Source organism: Ammodytes marinus (assembly GCF_949987685.1).
Source record: "Ammodytes marinus genome assembly, chromosome: 17".
Taxonomy (NCBI): domain Eukaryota; kingdom Metazoa; phylum Chordata; class Actinopteri; order Uranoscopiformes; family Ammodytidae; genus Ammodytes; species Ammodytes marinus.
Genome location: NC_137221.1, coordinates 11,517,080 through 11,538,355, shown reverse-complemented (window position 1 = coordinate 11,538,355; position 21,276 = coordinate 11,517,080). Strand labels below are relative to the sequence as shown.

General features: G+C 42.7%; 1 protein-coding gene across 1 annotated transcript in view; it reads right to left on the bottom strand.

The window, feature by feature from the left end:
* Positions 1-21,276, bottom strand: part of trps1 (trichorhinophalangeal syndrome I) — a 95,041-nt gene that overhangs the window by 34,874 nt on the left and 38,891 nt on the right. Inside the window, exon 8 of the mRNA XM_080045593.1 lies at positions 16,955-17,765. Coding sequence (XP_079901719.1) covers positions 16,955-17,765 — 811 coding nt within the window. The remainder of the gene's footprint in view (positions 1-16,954; positions 17,766-21,276) is intronic.

Sequence of the window (21,276 nt, the reverse complement as noted above, 5' to 3'; positions counted from 1 at the left end):
ACACCTCAGTTCTCCCAACCTGGAATTAATGTACACCAAATATTTATGAACTGGAAAAACCGGGTGGGGAGTGACCTTCGGAGGCTGCACTGTAAAGCACAAGAACATCCTTGAATATCAAATTGGAAGGGCGAAGAAAATGTCTTGACACCTGTTAACGTCCATAAATCTCACCATAGACGAGGGAGCGGTGCGGTTAAGTTCTCATGTGTGTTATGAACAACCATAAATAAATAGAGCTTAAAGATGTTTAGGAAAATTAATCAGAATTTTTTATCATCAAATAATTGATTAAGAAACCTATTAAGCAAATAACAAACATAACTTTGTTCAAGTGAATCAAATGTGAGGATTTGAAATGTCTTTGGATTTTGAGCTTGTTAGTCGAATAGCTGAAGCACATAGATAGAAATCAATTTATAGACGTATTAATATTAGTGCATTTATTGATTTGCTGATAAACCGAAAATGAATGGACAACTGTTTTGATAATGGGTTAATCCTTGAAGTATTTCTTTAAGCATAATGACTAATAATAGATAGGGCCCACCTTCTGATTATTTAAATGTTATGCTCTTCTTTGTTATACTTTATATTAGGGGTTGGACCTCAAACAAGACATAAAAATATGTTACATTTGGGTTAAGGAAAATGGGATGGTCGTTGTATAGCCCACAACAACACATACTTAACCTGATGTTTTATCGACCAAACGATTAATCGGAAAAGGAATCAGCCAATTAAATTGCTAATGAAAATAATCGTTAGTTGCAGCCCTAGGCCTGGTTGTTATATCAAGCAAATTAAATATATCCCCCCTGGGCTGTACAGTTGAAATATGTAGGAAAAAAAACAAGAATGGATTAATCGATGTATCAATCCTAACCATGTTATATGCAATTATGTTATTTTTGATTAATTCAATCGCATTAAAACCACAACAGAAACCTCTGATGACTAGGTGTTTACAGAAATAAAATAATATCCAGGGGCAATATTGGAAAAAAAAAGCGTTGAGGGGGAAAAAAACTGCTGTAATTAATGGAGTAATTGCAGAAGCACTGAGGCAGGGTAAAATATATTGATAGGAAAGGAGAGAGAGAAGGGGTGGAGGAGGCAGGAAGAGGGGAAGAAAAAGTGGAAAGACATCACGTGTGTAAACACTAGTATCTATCTCATAGGAAAAGGTTAAATACATAACGTCAGAACACGGACAAAAGGAAAAGAGAATGAAAGAGAAACAGATCAAAGGACAGAAGCAAATATTTCTGTATTGTGCCCATGGTGTGAGAATTAGTTGGTTCTGTAATCTGACTTTGTCTCCCTTCCTATCACTTTCTCTCCCTCGTTCCCATAGTAATCATTCAAACCTGATTGCTCTGATCCTTCTATTCTATTTGTCATTAAATACAAGCATAACACACACACACACACACACACACACACACACACAAACGGATGGATTTACACACACACACCCTTTTCCACGCATGGAGAGACATACACACCGAGAGACAGAAACAAATGCCATTTAATCAAATTGTATAAATAAATAAAAAGGTTTTTTATTTCCCTTAAGTCCATCTGGACGCCTGCTCCTCATCACACATACAGCCTTCATCTGCCGGTCAATAAAGCTCACACACAGACACACACACACACACACACACACACACACACACACACACACACACACACACACACACTCTAACTCAAAGGCACGGATGACCACACACATTCGCCGGTGAATCTAAATGTAGATGAGTTCAGTCTGCTAGAACGACTGGCGGCAAGAAGAAACCTTTATCAAGCTCAAATCTATTTGTTTTTCTGTTATTTCCCTTAGTGTGGCTATTTCCCTTAGTGTGGTAGACCGTCCTATCAATCGCTTTAACAAAATGTCATCGACATGTGCGGTTTGTTTAATTTCGGCAGCACTCGATTTGCAATTGAGCTTAAATGCGACCACAGTTCTGAACCAGTGCTCTGATGCTTCTGTTTACGTGGTGCCCTAAGAGGAGTTCTATTTGTATTCTCTGAGAATACAAATAGAACTTCTAGCACCACGTAAACAGAAGTATCAAAATAAAGCACTCCGTACCTTTTGTTCGCTGACTGAGTTGTACTTTTCAAACACATCACTGGCTTTGTTATATCTTTCCTTCTTTCTCATTGGGAATGGAATGGGGTGATTTTCGAAGTCTAATGCGACACAAAGCAGAGAGAGGATAAAATATGTTTCCACAAGTGAGAATTTAGGTGACATCAGTCAGCTTTTAGGCCCGTTTTGACTAAATCGTTCCAAAAAAACTGGAGACAGCCAGCTCTAGAACTTGCGAGCGCTACAGTAGCTTGGCTGCTTTGTTGTGCAGGATATGGTGCAGCACATTGATAACATTCTGTGAACTAATCAGTAGTGTCTGCAGTGTTTTCACGTCACCATTTAGCATCTGGTACCTCCTTGTTTTAGAACCTCGACGTAGTAAAAATTAGGAACCAGGTTTGTACAGCACTATGGCTTTCTGAATAAGCCATAGTCTGAATATCAGTCACACAGACACACACACACTCTCACACACACACACACACACACACACACACACACACACACACACACACCTCCCTCCAACACTCTCTCTCTCTCCCTTTCTCCCTCTCCCTTTCTCTGAATGAATCGCTCCTTGTCTCTGAACTGATGGAGCGATAAAGTTGGTTTAAACAGCCGTAGACACACCGGCACATACAGACGAGGCAGGAACATATGTTTTACATCAAGAGCTCCCAGCTATACAAGGGCTAATGTTACCGTGTGTGTGTGTGTGTGTGTGTGTGTGTGTGTGTGTGTGTGTGTGTGTGTGTGTGTGTGTGTGTGTGTGTGTGTCAGAGAACAGGAGTGCAACATGTCTCTGCAATCTCCTATCAGCTTTTAATCTTCATTCAGAGAGTAGGGACAAACCAAGAGATAGAGAGAGAGAGAGAGAGAGAGAAGAGAGAGAGAGAGAGAGAGAGAGAGAGAGAATAGAAAGTGATAACCACTCAGTGGGAGGGGGTGGGGAGGGGCTGGGGGATTGGAGACACCAGTTATCCCACATCTCTTCATCCTCCAAATATTCATTTTGTTCTGCAAGGCTCCTTTGCTTTTTCCTTGCCTCAGGGAAAGAAGCGAGCAGCAGTTGCTACTTGGGTTTAAGTGTGTAAACATGTGTGTGTGTGTGTGTGTGTGTGTGTGTGTGTGTGTGTGTGTGTGTGTGGTTAGTTGAGAGTGCATGTGTGTGATTTAATTTTTTATTGTCTGAATACTGTGGGAGTTGACCGTTTTTCATTTTGGCTTCTTGGGTTACTTAGGAGGGCTGTATTGCAGGCAGCAGCAGTGTCATCCGCCACTTAGCGCTTGCTAGGGGACTAAACTGTTACTATTTAGCTTGGAATGGTTGACTTGCTAAGTCTGTTTAGGGTGTTCCCCCCCCTCTGTGACATTCATGTTTGTTTTATAGTTTGTCTTGAAGCGTTGTCTTTCCGAGTTGCGCATGTTTGAGCTAGAATAACATGCAAACATGGATGGTAGCCTTTTCCTATTTATTACACCTTTTCATTAGGTCATCAACCCATACTGATTTAAGTTTTTGACTCTAAGGACTAGGCGACTATATGCAAGACGATTACACTAAACAAGGTTCAAGATCTGCAAGACACATAGTTTAGAGAAACATTACACAATACTCAACAGACCACACACACAGGACAGGCAGAGAGAGAGAGAGAGAGAGAGAGAGAGAGAAAGCCATCTCCAGTTCAATCGCATCTTGGTAGATAGCAGGGCCAACATAGCAAAACAAAGCCGACAGGATACATGCGGATGCTGCAACACATCCTGTGGCCATCACCGTGTGGTTTAAAACAACTATCACTCTTTCAGATGTTGCATCTGCAGGTTACACCGCCCTACAGTAACCCGATAGACACTGGCACAGTTGTAGTAGCTGATTGTGTAGCAGTGTCAACGGCTTTTTGTTTATGATCAAAGTCTAATAGTTAATATTGAATATGTGTTTTGTCAGAACACGATGGAACTAAAGGCCTCTAAGACAGCTCTGACCGAATGATTCTATTACACTCTGGAAATTGGTCTGCAACAGTAAAATGCTTCCAAACATCATGTAGTCGTGTAAGGTCAGGAACAACTCCTCCACAAGATCTCGTTATTATGCATCACAACAGCGTTTGGGCTTCAGAGGCTCTGGACGCAGATGTGAGTTATTGCTTACTGTTGCTTACTGCAGAAACACTGATTTTGAACACCGGCCAAGTTCTGTGCGTTTGTGTGTATGTGTGTGCACACTTTCAGACCTTATTAGGTTGTAGTTGTGGTGATGCTTAACCCCACTCAGAGCTTGGCAGCTGCTCCCTCCTCTCCCTCGATCTGCCTTCATTTCTCTCTACTAGTTCCACCTGGGTTTTTTTTCCTCTCACCTTTCTGTCTTTGTCGTCGACCCCCCTGCTCCATATGTCTCTCTGCCTCTAACTCATGTGTATTTGGTGCTCTCTTTAGCCCCTCGCTCTCTCTCTCTCTCTCTCTCCCTCCTTCTACTGCTCACTCTCTCGGTGGTCCTGAGGTAACGCAACACTTGTTTCCTGGATGATCTGCAAATAGGGGGCTTTAAATAATGGTGATCTTTCACATGTGTTCATCTGTTTGCAAGGTGTAAGTATGTTTGCAGACTTCATACCATGTCACATGTGTGGTGTATGTTGTATGTAACTTAACTGTATACAGCATAGAACGCATTAGTCAAACTGTTCCAGTTCATTTTAAAGTCAAGCATAGGACCCTAATGAAACTGCTGCAAATCAGTGATTAGAAGGCACCATTTTTCAACACTAGCAGCACTTTGGGGTGATGTTTTTATGAGCGGGGCCCGGTTTTATTTGTATCGAGCTTGTTAACATCCTCCCATTGATTTCGCACCTTTCCACTGTTTCCATCCGTTAGTGCCAACAAAGGCAGTGATGCGCCAACAAAGGCAGTAAAGAACAAGGGAGCGTACAAGCAATAAGGTGGACACAAACCATTTGAGAAAAATGCAATGGCTTTTCGCGAGAAACAGAATGTTAACATAACTTTTATCTTATTACAAAGATAGATCCAGTTTATTTTTGTGTCATCACACAAGTTGTAAACAAGCCAATAGTTCTGCCGGTTTAACATAACAATTATATTCAAAAACGGAAAAATATCTACCCTTATTGCACAGAGAAAAACTGTGTGAACAACTTCAGCAAGTGGGGAAGATCATAGAGGTCTATATGAACTGTGATGGATGTTTAAAACAGACAGTTTTTGGTAATAATTCAAGGTTCAGATTTGGCTTTGTTTCAAGTGTGTAGCCTAGTCTGATTATTTTGGTATTGCTGTCACATTCTTAGCTCTCAGAAAATGAACTCGGCGAGGTGGTACAGTTGACCTATTGATTAAAACTTGTGAAAATACCATCCAGGTAGTAAAGAAAAATATCATTTAACAATCATGTAGAATTTAAAAGGGATGAAATAAAAGTTACTTTTCCACTACTGTTTTTCTGTCAGCCTCCTGGTAAGCAGCTCATGAGTCTCATCATGGCAGCATCATACATTAAAGCTGCTACTCTCAGGTATGTGGCCTTTGGAGAGAGAGAGAGAGAGAGAGAGAGAGAGAGAGAGAGAGAGAGAGAGAGAGAGAGAGAGAGAGAGAGAGAGAGAGAGAGAGAGAGAGAGAGAGAGAGAGAGAGAGAGAGAGAGAGAGAGAGAGAGAGAGAGAGAGAGAGAGAGAGAGAGAGAGAGAGAGAGAGAGAGAGAGAGAGAGAGAGAGAGAGAGAGAGAGAGAGAGAGCGAGAGAGTTGTTCCTAATCAGCATGCTGTGTTCAATCAAAGGCATAACATCCACTTTCAGAGAGGATTTTCTCTCTAAAATGGGGTTTGCTTATCTCAGTGACCTCAGGAACAAATATAGGGCTAGAAGAAGTGGATCCTATACTGGACTTGGCTTAACTGAGGGAGAGATATCCTGTTACATGTTTGTATCACGGCTCCAACATTTTCTGAGAGATAACAGTGTTGTAATTGTGTTGATTGTGGAGTGAGAGGACACAGGAGGCCAGTTGCTATGTTTTCCTCTACTGGGAAATAAACATAGACAACAGATGCAGACAGATTGAAAAAAAATGATAGTTTGAGTGAATGTCTGTGTGTGTGTTCTTTGTAAGATCTCCTTTCATAAGTCATATCCAGCCGTTAGATGTGCACGCAGCATATTCATAAAGACAAGTTTGGAGGGGAAAAAAAAGTTCAAGGACATGTGAGCCCAGCAGTATAGTTCAGAGTGACACACACACACACACACACAATGACACACACACACACACACAATGACACACACCCACAGGGGCATGCATGCACACACCCATTGTTCTGCTGCACCTGGTCTGTTAAGGAACAGGATAGATGGGACTATGGGACCTGACTGTGAGAATGTTTGTGTCAGTGTGTGTGTGTGTGTGTGTGTGTGTGTGTGTGTGTGTGTGTGTGTGTACGTCGGAAGCCAAACATCTGCAGCAATGACGCACCTTCAAGAAACAGCACAAGTGATACACCAAATAACACATATTAATCTGATGGTTGACAGCAAGTACACGTTCACCTTTCAACTTTCTCATATAAAGCACAGATCACTTGGTTATTTTCTGGAATTTCTCCTCCTCCTTTTGCTCGTTGCATAACACCGACTTCTAGTTTGATCGTTGTGGTTTACTTCATGAGAACTTGCTTGTTCGTTTACAACCGCATCATGACTATACTGTCTAAAATCATTAGTGACCTTTAAAAGAAAACACCAGTGTATAATTATCAGACGGCTGTGATATTTGATACGGGGAGGAATGAAGGAGGCTCATGTGGTTGTGTCGCATAGAATTGTGAACATTTTGATGTGTCTGATTTTTTAATTTTTTTTTATTACAAATCCCGACTTTCCTATTAAAAATCTGCATCTGTCGGGGCCACATTTCTACAATGTACAAGTACATTTGCTGTTCAAAGTGATCCATGTCATATGTCAGGAGATTTGATGTGGGTTTTGCAGTTATGGTTAAGACGGAAAACCAGCGACACAGAGACCAAAATACAACTCGACCAAACCCCGTCCCTCTATGGCTCTCGTTAAAACCTCTTGAGCCTCTAACGTCCAAACCAAAGCAGTTGCCCTCACAGCACAACCTATAGCTATAATGTCTTTAGCTTCTATCCACTGAACTACACACAGGACCTGCAGGAACACAATGCAAGTCGATATACAGTATAACCACTGGGAACAAAAACAGGGGAGAGGGAGAGAGAGAGAGAGAGAGAGAGAGAGAGAAAGAGAGAGAGAGAGCAAGAGATATGGGGAGAGAGAGAGAAAGAGAGAGCAGAACAAAAGAGAAATGGTCTTAAGGGAAATTGGGTATAGAAGATGCATCATGCCAGTGGAGCAGAATTCATAAACACACTTGCACCACATGCATACACAACTGGAGAATTCCTAATGAGAGAAGATCTCTCGGGGGACACAGACGGGGTAGACAGACAGCGAGAAAGGGAGGAGTTACGGGAGAGTGACAGAATATGAGAGAGAAAACTGATCTGTCTTTCACCTCATATCAAGTATGAAGGCACGTTGTGTGTGTGTGTGTGTGTGTGTGTGTGTGTGTGTGTGTGTGTGTGTGTGTGTGTGTGTGTGTGTGTGTGTGTGTGTGTGTGTGTGTGTGTGTGTGTGTGTGTGTGTGTGTGTGTGTGTTGAGGGTGGCTGTGCATTTCCACTGAGGGGTTAAAAGTGAAAATCTCCGCTTTACATTCCATTCACACATGCTTGCACGGGCACACACACACACACACACACACACACACACACTGGGATGGCACATTGTGCTGCACGCTCACATGCCCCAGAGCCATATTAATACCTTGCCAAGAGGGCCTTGGACCGCTAAGGTTGCCATGGCATTGCTCACTTATAAAACACACACACTTTCTCACTCTTTTCTCTGTATGTCTCTCTCTGTCTCACACATACACACACTAAAGCACACTCACCAAAGCAAGGTGTGACTAGCTGTCCAAACGTAAAGTGTATCTTGGTGTGAAATCGATTGGCCGTGCCCGTGTGTGTGCTTGCATATTCTGTATATGTTTGAGAGTATAATCTGGTTGCGAAAATGTGTGTGCTTATGTGATGTGATGTGAACAGGGCTATAGATTCTTTAGTAAATGTGCTTTCTCGGTGAAGTGAAGGGCGGCGTGCCGCTTTGATGACGACTCCCGTCTTCTACAATTACACTTCATGTTTAGATGTGTCACGAGGGAGGAGAGATGATTGGCGACTGACAAGGACTAAACTGTGAGTGAGAATGCCGATAGGATTAACAAGGCGTCTTTCTTATCACTCATTGTTCTGCGGTTGCGTTTCTGGCAGGATATCTGCACTGCGCCTCCTTTAGAAGTTAACGTTAAGTTTTTTTCACCTCGTATGATGTGACACAATTCACAGATGGGTTAAAGCTTCAGCCCCGCCCTAATGCTGCGTGACACCTATTCCCACTATAATAACACAAGTTCTAAAGCATTTCTGCTCCGCAAATCTCTGGTACGGCGGTCTAATGTACAGAAGAGGATGAAATGAAACGTACGTAGTCTTTCATTAGTATGTTTCTGCCAAGCTGGATGTGTTTTACATTATATGGCCTAAATGGATTATTAAAATAGAAACATTCATGAAGTCATTCGTCAATCTACGTTCCAGCCGTTTACAGGAAGCAGTTTTTACAGAAACTATTTTTTCTCCGGCCTCTCTTCTCTCGATGGTCAAATCACATCAGTCACTGCTGCCGAGGCAAAAGGCCTTGATTGTGTGAAAGAACCTCAGATTAAGAGAAGACACGAGGGAAGGAAAGGAGAGACGAGCCAAGAGAGCCAGGAGGAAAGGGGAAGGCAAGCAGGGTTTTCAAATTAACTATTGGTCAGGGGTCAGATGGACATTTAATCTAACCAATCAGCTTCCTAATTACACAAGTGCTGCCAGAATGGTGTATCCAATGCATTTGTGTGTGTGTGTGTGTGTGTGTGTGGAGCTGGCTGGCGTTGCGTGTAGAGGTCTTGTTGTAGCAAAATGATCATCTGGCCTTAATATTGGTTCCATGTGTGAACACACACACGCATATGCACGTCTGCATGAGTGCAGTGCACATACACTTCTGCGTGCACACACATACACATATGGCCTATGGTGAATTGCTCCCACCTTACACACATACACAGAGAAAGAGAGAGCGACATAGAGAGAGACAGAGAGAGAGAGAGAGAGAGAGAGAGAGAGAGAGAGAAAGAGACATACATGAAGGACTTGATGTGCAAGCCATGGCTGAAAAGCAGGAATAGAAAAAGAACATGCATATGCACACACACACACATACACACCAGTAGTGTGTGTGTGTGTGTAAGTTGATTCTAACAGTAATTGATGTAAACGTCTAAATTACAGCTAGGAGCTAAAATAACCACTGTGTTTTACCGTTGCCATGTCGACATGATGAAAAACACCTGGTTGGTTCACTGGCGGGGAGGGTGGAACATGTGTGTCACGGGCGGCCAGCTGAACCAATGAAAGGGCTGTGTGTGTAGGCGACATGTGTCTGAACCAATGAAACACTTACTGGAAAGAGACGATCTGAATAGACGGCATGTTAGGCTCAAGTCAAACTGATTACATTATATTGCATGATATTATGAGATATAAACCATCACCCAAAAAAAAGGGGTCAGCCTGTTTTTTTTTGTTTGTTGTCTAAGTGCATTTCAGATCAAGATGCTTGTATAACCATACTTAATCTAGAGGTTGGTGCAAAAAAACGATCTCAATACTTTTAATGGTTTTTCCCGCTTTGGTGCCAGATTGTGTGCGGTTTTCTCATGAATGAGACGATTCAATGCGTGCCAGCGAAGTTTAGACAATGGCAGGAAAGTCTCTTTTAATAGACCAGTGATCCCAGAAGGAGTGATTCCTTGTTTTGACATCTTCCATCCACTTCGGGGACAGCTGCCCAACGTCTTGCTCAAGGACACATCAGCAGGGTAAGGCAGGGACTTCATCACTTCACTACACTTTTGCTAAAAAAAACAATAACCAATACGAAAGAGCGCACTACTGACTTCTGGGATTTAAATTTAGTGTACTTTACTTTCCTATGACTGATGACTGACTTTACAATTTTGGAAGTGCTGTGATGTCATCAAAGGTGTCCCAAGTAGGTTGACAGTGAAACATTTGTTTTTTTCGAACTATAGTCTGAATCAGTCAATCAGAGAATCCCAAGCACACTTGAAAAAGGAGGATTGACATCTTAACTTCAGCATGAAAGCAAGTAAAAAAACCTGATTAGAATGAGCCATAAATGCCAAGCTGTCGGCTTCCCACTATGCATGTTGTCAGATATAATGTGTGTCAGCGTGGCATATGTGTGCAAAATGGGCCTTAATGTGGTATAAATGGTGTCATTTGTTTTTCAAGCCAAACGCAATATTCCTCGCAGACAATGAGGCTGCTGTGGACTGTCATACAGCGTAAAGCCTCACACGGGTCATAACTGTGACACACACCCACCCACCTATCAAGCGGTGACACACGTAACACACACACAGTTATCCAACAGTATTTCCACAGGCAGACGCACAAACACACACAGGTCAGCAAGTAGGATGTCTGATTATGTTTCTGTTACACTAAACAGTCTAGATTTTATGCACCAGGCACATTACCACACACACACACACACACACACACACACACACACACACACACACACACACACACACACACACACACACACACACACACACACACACACACACACACACACACACACACACACACACACACACACACACACACACACACACACACACACACACACACACACACACACACTTTTTTCCCTTTCCAGCATGGCTGTGTTTATTTGAGTCTGCGTCCTGATGGGAAATGTGACTGCTACACAAACAAACGGAGCTGCCCAGAACAGACAACTCTGTCTGAGTGTGTCGGTGTGTGTAGAGAGGGAGAGTAGAAAGTTTGTTGAATATGAGTACACCTTCCCTTTTTCCGACATACATGCGCACAAATGCACACAAACACACACACACACACACACACACACACACTGCACCTAAGCAACTAGAAAGAATAAAAACAGCACTTTTCAGGATGGTGTGTAGGATGCCTCCTATCGTTAACAGAGCATTCTCGCCTGTGAGCTCCATTTTTCAGCGTTAACAGGACGTTTATGGAGAATGCTAACCAATATAGCTGTATAGTATTGATAGGTAATGGCTGCTGGAGAGGTCCGTAGCTAGGAGTTCATAGCTGGTATTGAAGGAAGCTGCTTTTGTCACGCTAAGCCCAAATCTTCCACTTGTGCAAATAAATGTATTTGCACAAGTTGGTGGTTATATTATTAACCACACCACTAACAAGAACACAACTGGGTACAACAGCTTTCTCATCATATGCACTAAAGGTCTGGAATGAACTTCAAGCCACTCTAAAGCTGGAATCACTCCCACCACTCAGTACCTTTAAAAACATGTTACAATCAGCTCTAAAAGAACACTGCAACTGTTTTTAACCTGATGCCTTTTATTTATTTTTAATTTGTTTTCAATTTAAATTTTAATATTTTTTTTTTTAAACTGTATGTATTAGCTTGTTTCTATATATCCTGTTATGAAGTGTAATTTTAGTATTATAGTGTCAATTGTGGTGTACTTTGTTTGTGTGTGTGTGTGGCCTTGTGCAAATTCTGCAACTCCTTTTCTGCTGCCTGTCTTGGCCGGGACTCCCTGTGAGAAGAGTTACTGTAACTCAATGGGACCTTCCTGGTGAAATAAAGGTTAAATAAAGTAAAACTAAATAAAGAAATGAAGTAAACAAAGGTCAAAAGGACCCCTCAGTGATGACTTGGTAGTGCTCACTGTGGACTCCCAGCATTATGTAATGTCCAAAAAGGTCAGTTGTATATCAACAAACACTATTCTTCATCAGGGTCTCTTTGAATTGATCTTATGTACTGTGTGGGACATTTTAGGTTTGAAAAATAACCCTGTCAGAGCCCTTCACCTCAAACATATTTTTGGTATTTCCTATCAGATGATGGGAATTATATCTGGGCTGTAATAAATGAGGTCCATAAGTCAGCATTTCACCCAAGTGCTTATCAGTTCTTTATTGCCAACAGAAACACTCTTTTTCAGCCTTTGAAATGGAAGTGCATTCCCCAGTTTTTTCTTTAAAAAAGCATTAAGGACACAAACACACTCACACACATACACACACACTTGAGAATAAGCTCCATAATTTCCTGTAGCGGATATAAAGTGATGTTAATTTATCAGCATGGAAAATAAGTTAAATTTGTTCTTTAATTTCCTTCGAAAATACACACACACACACACCCACACACACACACCCACTCAGACAGGACGCAAATACAGACACATCACACATAACTAAGAACACAAGCAGCGGAAAGCAAACACCACCACACAGACGCACATGTACACTGACACGCATGAATTTACGCAAAATAGCAGAGGGAGGGAAGGGAAGTGAACGAAAAAGTAATGAGAACTTTATGGAAATGCAGCTGTGTGTGTGTGTGTGTGTGTGTGTACCTTTTAAACATAATTAGCTCCGTCGGGCAGAAATGTAAACGGGAGAAACTTTAATGAACCTCCCCTCCTCTGATCTGCTGAACGCACACATTCCCGTCTATCTCTCCCAGTTACTCTCTATAATCTCCGTCTGTCCCTGGACTCAAATGGAATTGAATGTCACGCATTGGGACTTTAAAAACGCCGAAGGTTCACATTTCAGTATTGCATTATGACCACATGAGATGGAACACAATTACATTGTGTTTGTAAGGTCAAGTCCACAATTCCTTAGCTCTCCCTTGCTTGCCGTCAATTTATCCACTCCTCTCTCTGCCGTCCTTGAGGTTGAATTCCCTTCGAAAAAACAGAGTCTGGAATTTATTAGATGGGTCTCTAAATTCACATATGTTTAGGTACATTCAACATGTGTTCACATATGTTTGGCTCACAGTCGAAACCTTCCTCGGCCCTACTTAACTCGAAAAACCGCCATTACTCAAAGAGCTGTCTCATTTCATTTATGAACTAAATTGTCAACCACGCTTTTTTAACTTTAATTTCATCTCCCAAACCTCACACACTTTCAATCCTTGTCGCATCCGGTCAAGTCAAAAGGTAAAAAAAAAAAAAATCAGAACTGAGAAAAAAAATAAAAATCTTCGGTGTAATAAATCACTATGAAAACAAAGTCAATAGCGGGGTAATGTCTCAACACGGGGCAGCAATTACAGATCAGGGCCTTCCAAAAGAAAAATATGCTCTCCTCTGTACCAAGAAAAAGCCTCCAATACCAGAATACTAAAGGTCTCAGATACTCTGTGTGTGTGTGTGTGTGTGTGTGTGTGTGTGTGTGTGTGTGTGTGTGTGTGTGTGTGTTTGCCTGTACGCCTGAGAGCTTTTGTACGTGTGAGGCGTGTATCGATCCCTGTGAATCAGGTGAGTTGTCCTTGGAGGGAAAGAAGGGAAATGAAAGAAAAGAGAAAAAGAGGAGGGACAGATCGATGCATGGGACAATAGAAATAACGAGAGGGTGAGTGTGAGGGTGAGTGAACACACACGCATTAAGGTGTGTATATGACTTTTTTGGAGAAAAAAAATTCTCCTCATGCCTCTTTTGAATCATTCGCTTCCTCTTTTCAAACTCACTGACTGCATCCTTCCATGATTGCTTTGACTCCTCCTCTTCCTTTCTTTCCCTCGCTCCCTCCCTCCCTCCCTCCCTCCCTCGTCTTCTTACAGCTCTCCGTCACTACCTCCCTTAAGGCCAGGACACACCGGCCCGATAATCGCCGTCGGAGAGTCTGGACGGGGCGGAGACACAAATCTGTTTGGTGTGTTCGGTGAAGTCGGCCGGCCGTCGTAGATGTCGTCGGGCAGTCTTTCAGTCAGAGCAATTTGATTGGTGGAGGGCCAGTGAATCAGTGAAGCCCGGAAGTGAGGCGGGTAGCACAAACGGCTAACAACAGTATCGCATCGCTAGCTATTGTTTTAATGTGTTTGTTTGTTTCGTTCAGCGAGTACTCACATGCATCAACCCTTGTTGACTGCTCGACACTCTCTGCTAAAAATGGTGCTCTTTATGGTCCAGAGATATAAATACGTATTTATATCTATGTTTATGGTCTAAAGAGCTGTCCCATCATTTCCGGCTTCCGTATTTTTTGGGCCACAATACAGATTAGCGCCGCCTGCTGTTATGGAGACATTACGTCCCACGCAAACGCAGAGCGTACGGAAAGTCAGTAGTCGGCTCGGTGTGTTCTTGGCACTTTTTTGGCCGCGACGGGCAGACTGGAGCTGCCTGAAACGGCAGACTCCATTTTCGGGTAGTCGGACCGGTGTGTCCTGGCCTTTTATGCCGTATGCAAAAAGTCAATTTGTATTTTTGGCGGATACACCTTTTGTAATTCTGACTCTGCCATGCTGCGTCAAAGGCTGCATTTCAATTTGCTAAACTTCTGTGTGTGTGTACTAAGCTATTTTAGATGATCTGCTGCATTAGTGCCCCTCCCTTACCCTGCCCAGTGATGAGTCAACTTCAGCCTGTGTGTGTGTGTGTGTGTGTGTGTGTGTTATGTTTACTTGTGTGTCGGACGTGTCAGTGCATGCCATGGAAACTGAGGATAAATATTGTGTAATGAGAGGAGAGGGAGAAAGATAGCAGTAGAAAAGGCCATACCTTATGAAGCTATTGAAGTAATGTTAAGTCTCTCCTCAAATTGAACTGTTGTCTCTTCCCTCTTTCTCTCTCTTCGTCTTCTCCTCATCTTTCCACACTCCACGTCTTTCTTATCCCTTTATCTTTTACTGAGCAAATTCACTTTATACTCCAAAAAAATAGAATGAATGGAAAGTATCATTTGAGCCTCAAGCCTTACTGCAGAACCATTAGACACTAATGATGTGCAGGCAGCCAAACTTTGTCCAAACCGAGACAACTCTAGTGGAGATCTTAAAGTTTCAAACTACATCATTTCAGTATAAATTTTGGGGGAACGTAAAAAAATACATAGGCCTATAATAGGCTATATATTTAGTTTTTAATTTTTGTAGAATGCTGCAGACAATACAAACATTGTCTCTTGGGTTTGACTATTTAAAGCTTATAGCTTCAATGAAGTGTTTAAAACGAGCTGGTACACAATGCACATGGCGCTGATTTTTCTACATTGAAGGAATAGTTCAACAGTTTGGGTTAATATGCTTTCTTTGCTTTCTTTTACAAGGATGTAGATGGGAAGATCCATGTCAATCTTATGTCTTTGCATTAGGTAAGGCACTAGAATCAGGACATTGTTAGCTTAGTTCAGCACTGAAAAAAGACTGGAAAACGTGGGAAAGAGTCCTTTTATAATTGTTTTGAATGGAGCCAAGTTGGCTACCGACATCTCCAAAGCTCACTCATTCACACCTTATAACTCGTTGTCATTGTCCTTAAAAAACACAAATACAAATTAATTACAATTTCTTATTTTGAATGGTGTTATTGAAGGGGAATCAAGGGCTGAAACTGTATGTTAAGGGGTAAACCATTTGTATGCTCTCCCCATCTTTCCTCTTAGTTTTCCTCCCCTTTCTCTCTCACGCGTTCAGTCTCCCTGTCTGTCTCACTCTCGCTCTCTCACAGACACATGCTGCCCCACCCACGGTAATGAGTAAACCTCTTGCTGCCCCACCCTGCCAAGTCTGCCAAGTTACTGCCAACACCTCTCTCTCGCTTTCTCTCTCTCTCTCTCTCTCTCTCTCTCTCTCTCTCTCTGTCACACACACACACACTTGTGCTAAAAGACCAACCCAAAACTTATACAAAAGAAGCCATACACTCAATTCACACACTCATATCTGCATACACACACACTACTCTCACACTAAATAATACCAGTAAGATAGACCAATGTCAGTGCCATGGCACTACAGGCACACACACACACACACACACACACACACACACACTTGGTTCAGGCTATTCTGATCTAATGTGATCATAGCCAATAAGCTCTGCGGCGACGGCAAACCACAGCCTGTTCCTGCCAGTCCATGACATCACTGCCAAGTGAAAAGCATTTTGGGCCACAAAAAAGGATGGAACTGACTGACAGGTGGTAACCATGGGAACTGTCAATGTCCCTCCCTGTTGCCCTTAGCAACCGGCAAGTTTATCAGTGTTGTGAGTTAAAATTTTATTTAAAAAAAAAGAAAGAGAGAGAGAGAGAGAGAGAGAGAGAGAGAGAGAGAGAGAGAGAGAGAGAGAGAGAGAGAGAGAGAGAGAGAGAGAGAGATGATTACAACTTATAGGGCAGGAAATGACCTCATGGAAACACACAAGCTAACAGAGATATGAACACATGCAAGCAGCATGCCAGCACTCACACACTTTGTTAGCTCTTCAATCTGCATAACTGCATAAGCACTCTTAATATGACGGTGGAATTACACATCTCATTGTCGCCGCTCTCACTGCATGAGGTCTAATCCTCACATTGGATTCAAAGCCAACGGAGATGAAGGCGTATTAATGGAAGGCACTTTGAGGAGTAATACGCTCAGCAGGTAGGATCTCTGGCTATGGAGATCTAGTAGCTACAAAGGCCTTCTTTCAGAGAGTTAACAGCTCACATCAAGGTGTGAATTACACAAAGGAGATAAGATTAGACTTAATGAGGAGAATGTAAAACAAAAAGGAATATAGATAAATGGAGAAGTAAAATGGAGGGGGATGGATGCACATGTTCCACTTTACCCGTAGCAGGGATTGGGACTCCTCTTTAGCTGCTCCTCCTTTGGTGTCCTGCCCTGCTGCGCTGCCTGCTGCTGTGTACTGCTGGGGGGGCATCTGGAGGGCTTTCTCTCCTCCACCTGCACTGGCTCCTCCGGGCCTCCCTCCTCCTCCTCCGTACAGTTTGGCGTCTGCCATAAACGACTTGGTATCTCCCAAAAAGGACTTGGTGTCTCCCAGGTAAACCATGCTGGGCGAGGGCACGCCTCTCTTCTGCTGCTGCTGATGCTGCGATGAGGCCTCGTGATTGGCTGAAACGAAGGATAGAGAGAGCGGGGAGGAGAAAAGAGAGGGGCTCCCACCACCTCCTACTGTTCCCCTTTCTACTCCTCCTCCTCTGTCGGGGCACATTCGCTCCTTGGGCACCCAGAGCAAACCGTGGGCCTGCTCACTTCCTCTTTCACCCAGTCCTCTTGTGGTCGTCTCCCCGAGAACCCATCCTTTCTCCCTCTCTCTCTCCTTCTCCTCTCCTCCCTCGCTCTTGACCAGCCCTGCCGTCTCGTCTCTGCCCCCCTCTGCCAAGCGGCCCTCTGGCGGAGCCAGGGAGTAGAGGAGGCGAAGGTCCCCCTTGCTCTCTTCTTTGATGGCTAAGGTAGAGGGGGCCAAGCAGCCATTGGCCGAGAATGTCAACAGAGGCGTCAGCGATGTCGTCGACAGTGAACTCAACGAGGCAGAGGATTCGTGACAGTGGGCGGAGTTAAAATGCTCAAGGAGGGCCGACGAATCAGGAGCCGTGAAGTCACAGCGTCGGCAGCGGCAACACGCGTGGACACGCCTAAGGACAGACGAAGGAAAAGGCAGTGAGTGATTTCCCCCGCACGAATCAAAAAGTGTAAGAAAATATAAAAAGCACTAAGGAGAAGTGTTTACTTTCATTTCTAAATCAAATACAAATTAAAATGTAAAGTGTAAGTTTGTCAAATTGTGTCATGTTGCAGCCCAATATGACCCCTTGAAAAATACATTCAGTCATAAAGTGTTGTTTTTAACATGACAGAGTGTCACACATAAGTCAGAACAGTAACATTAATGAGGCCGACAATAAGAATTAAGATTGAAATACCTGGTTTTGTTTTCCCTTAAAATCTACATATAATTCAGCTTAAGTTCCATATATTTGAAATAGCATGACTTTCTAATAGCTTTAATTGGGCCCCGTATCACATGTATTTCTTAAAGGTTTTTTCACTGATCACATTTTGAATAGAAAGCTCACTCCCTAAATTGTCTCAACCTAAAGTGCACTTGTCCCTGCCTTTCGTTTCCTCGAACCACTCAGGTAGAGTTTCACCCGGAGCCCGCGGCCAAAAAGTGACTCAGTTTTCCACCAGTTTTGCGACGAATTAGGACGAAGCTATGGAGGAGAGTAAATGAAATCGGAATGACAAGAAATGAATCACCCATCAACAGACCACCTTCATTTCCTGTTGGCAAGGCCCCCGAATGGCCAGCAAATATACACACACGATACACAACATCAGGGTATTTTTTTCCTGGCTCGCAAGACGGCTTTCGGTGCTTCTTGTGCGGGCCACAAACAGCAAAACCAATCGACCATCTACACTAAGAACTTGGACTCCTGTTTGCGGTGGCTCTCGGTGGGCTTAACCCTACTATGGGCAGCTGCTTTAAATTGAGGTATATAGGAAAATGGGGGAGGGGGGTCGAGCGAACGAGCGGCTCTCAAAATATACATGCATTAATATATGAATAAATGTTGAATATAAGTGTGGAACATAAACATTGCATTACATTGCATAAACATTGGATTTTTTGCACTGAACAAAGGCACAGTGGCCTATTCATTTGGGATGGCCAAACACACGTGTGGACTGATGCACTCACTGACCCACTTACATGCTCTGTCATAGGCTCTCTCTCTCTCTCTCTCTCTCTCTCTCTCGCACACACATTCATAATAAATAAAGTTGATATCATTCATTTAGATTCATACTGTTTCACTGCGGAAAAAAAGAAAGGGCACAATACCTTTAGTATTGAGGCATACAAATTGGTTGATATCACACCATGCAATACTATTTAAGCAGTCTGAATGCAATAAGCTGTGTTTACTGAAGACTGTTTTTTGTAGACTAGAGTACATAATATTTTTCCAGCTTATTTTCCCCCAATGCATAAGTTTTTTTGGGAAAGGAAGGAGGCATCTCAAAAGTATGCAGAGTTTTTGTTAATATTTGTGTTAAATCCCTCTATATTCACACATCAATCACTTAAACAGTGTGCACAGTTCACAACACAGGTCTCCCAGTCATTCAGCTTTGCAGTAATTGCCAGATAAAATGTTGAGTATCCCGTTCGTTTTTATCCAATCAGGAGACAGAGCGTTATAAAGAGGCGGGTCTCTGTGCCCGTGAACGATGACTCGCTGCTCTCTATCGCGGCACTATCTGACAAAGACGACCGCGCATTGATGTGGTGGTGACGTAGGGGCGAGGGGGGGTGACTGCTAACTGCAGTCAGTGACAGGACGTTAGCTAAAAAGGACCATATCATTAATTTCTCCTTTAATTTGTAAAGCGTCCTGGAGAAATATGAAGATAGCCTTTAAAAAAGTAAATGAATCGGCTTTGAGAATAATGGTCCTGGAAATGTCCTTCACACCCTCTACATTATGCAAACGTAACAATGGATGGCACCAAGCAAGACGTCTTCCTTGATGTTTTGAATTGTATTATACTTATACGTGTATGAATCCCATTCTCAGCTATTACAACAAGGTCTTATGTTAGCCAGCTCTCTTTTGCTGTATGTGTGGGTATGTGCCTTACAAGTGTCAGAACGTTCAGTGAGAGTGTTTAGTTGTCAAACTTATCCGGAGAGATTGATTAGTTTGTTCAGGCCGCTAACTTCTTTTTTTCTTCACATCAACATCCCTCGCTTTGAGCAGCACCTTAATTAAATACAAGAAATGTGTTTTTTCTAAAATGTGCCCTCGGCATCCTTTTAGAGTTGGTTGATTTTTAGCAGTGGTGTGACACGTTATAGCTTTATTTTTCGGTTTTATTTGATTTGAGCTCTCCGGGATTCGGAGCTTAGATTTTGTTAAGGGGACGTGAGAGGACTGTTAAAATCCCCTCCACGGTCTTCTGTCTTTGTCACCCTGTCTCCCTTTTCCTTTCTCTCAGTCTCCCCCTCCTCTCTTTTTCTTTCTCCTTCTTTCTTTCTTTCTTTCTTTCTTTCTTTCTTTCTTTCTTTCTTTCTTTCTTTCTTTCTTTCTTTCTTTCTTTCTTTCTTTTTCTCTCTGTCTCTCCCTCTTCTCCTCTGCTCTCACCCTGAAATGAATCAAGCTTTGAAATATTTCACTGATTTGTGGCAGAAATCTTGCCAACACGGTAATTTAGCGAGTGTGTGTGTGTGTGTGTGTGTGTGTGTGTGTGTGTGTGTGTGTGTGTGTGTGTGTGTGTGTGTGTGTGTGTATGTGTGTGTGTGTGGAAAAAGTAACCCGAGTATGTGACTTTGTTTGTGACCATACTCCAGATCAACAATCTAAATCAATCTTCAGATCAACAGTTAAAAAGGATTTCACACGGCTCTCTCTCAGTCCGTCTCCTCCAACTTTCCCACACCTCCCCTCTCTCTCTCTCTCTCTCTCTCTCTCTCTCCCCCCTGTACCACCCTAAACTTGAGCTTTCTCTCCCAATGTGCTAGTGCTGTCACTGAAAAGCATGTCAACATGGGTGTGTGTGTGTGTGTGTGTGTGTGTGTGTGTGTTGTGTGTGTGTGTGTGTGTGTGTGTGTGTGTGTGTGTGTGTGTGTGTGTGTGTGTGTGTGTGTGTGTGTGTGTGTGTGTGTGTGTGTGTGTGTGTGTGTGTGTGTGTGTGTGTGTAGCAAATTAGTTGTGGAGTATAGTCTGACCTTTCCAAGCCTTTAGAAGTCTGTGAAACTGAGCTTGGGGCTTATTTAGCAAACTAAATTTGACTTTAAAGACACATATGAATAAAAAAATATAAAAACAGAACTTAGCACAATCTCTGTAAGTCATCTATATTGAAAGGGTGTTGCTCTTTTGGACAATGCTGCTAAGGGAAGGACAATAATAATTGAATGGTAATGGGAACTCCCATTTATTTAACAGATCAAAGTCTGATTAGAGGTCTTGGGGAGTACTACTGCATATGTGAAATAAGTTGTAGAAAAACCTTTTTGCTGCTCCACAGAGAGCTGCATAAAATCAAATTGCGTCAGCTCGGGAAAAGTAAAGAGAAGAAATTCGGAAGAAAATCTGTGGGTGTGGAGGCAGAAAGCAGTGAGTATAGCAGACGTCT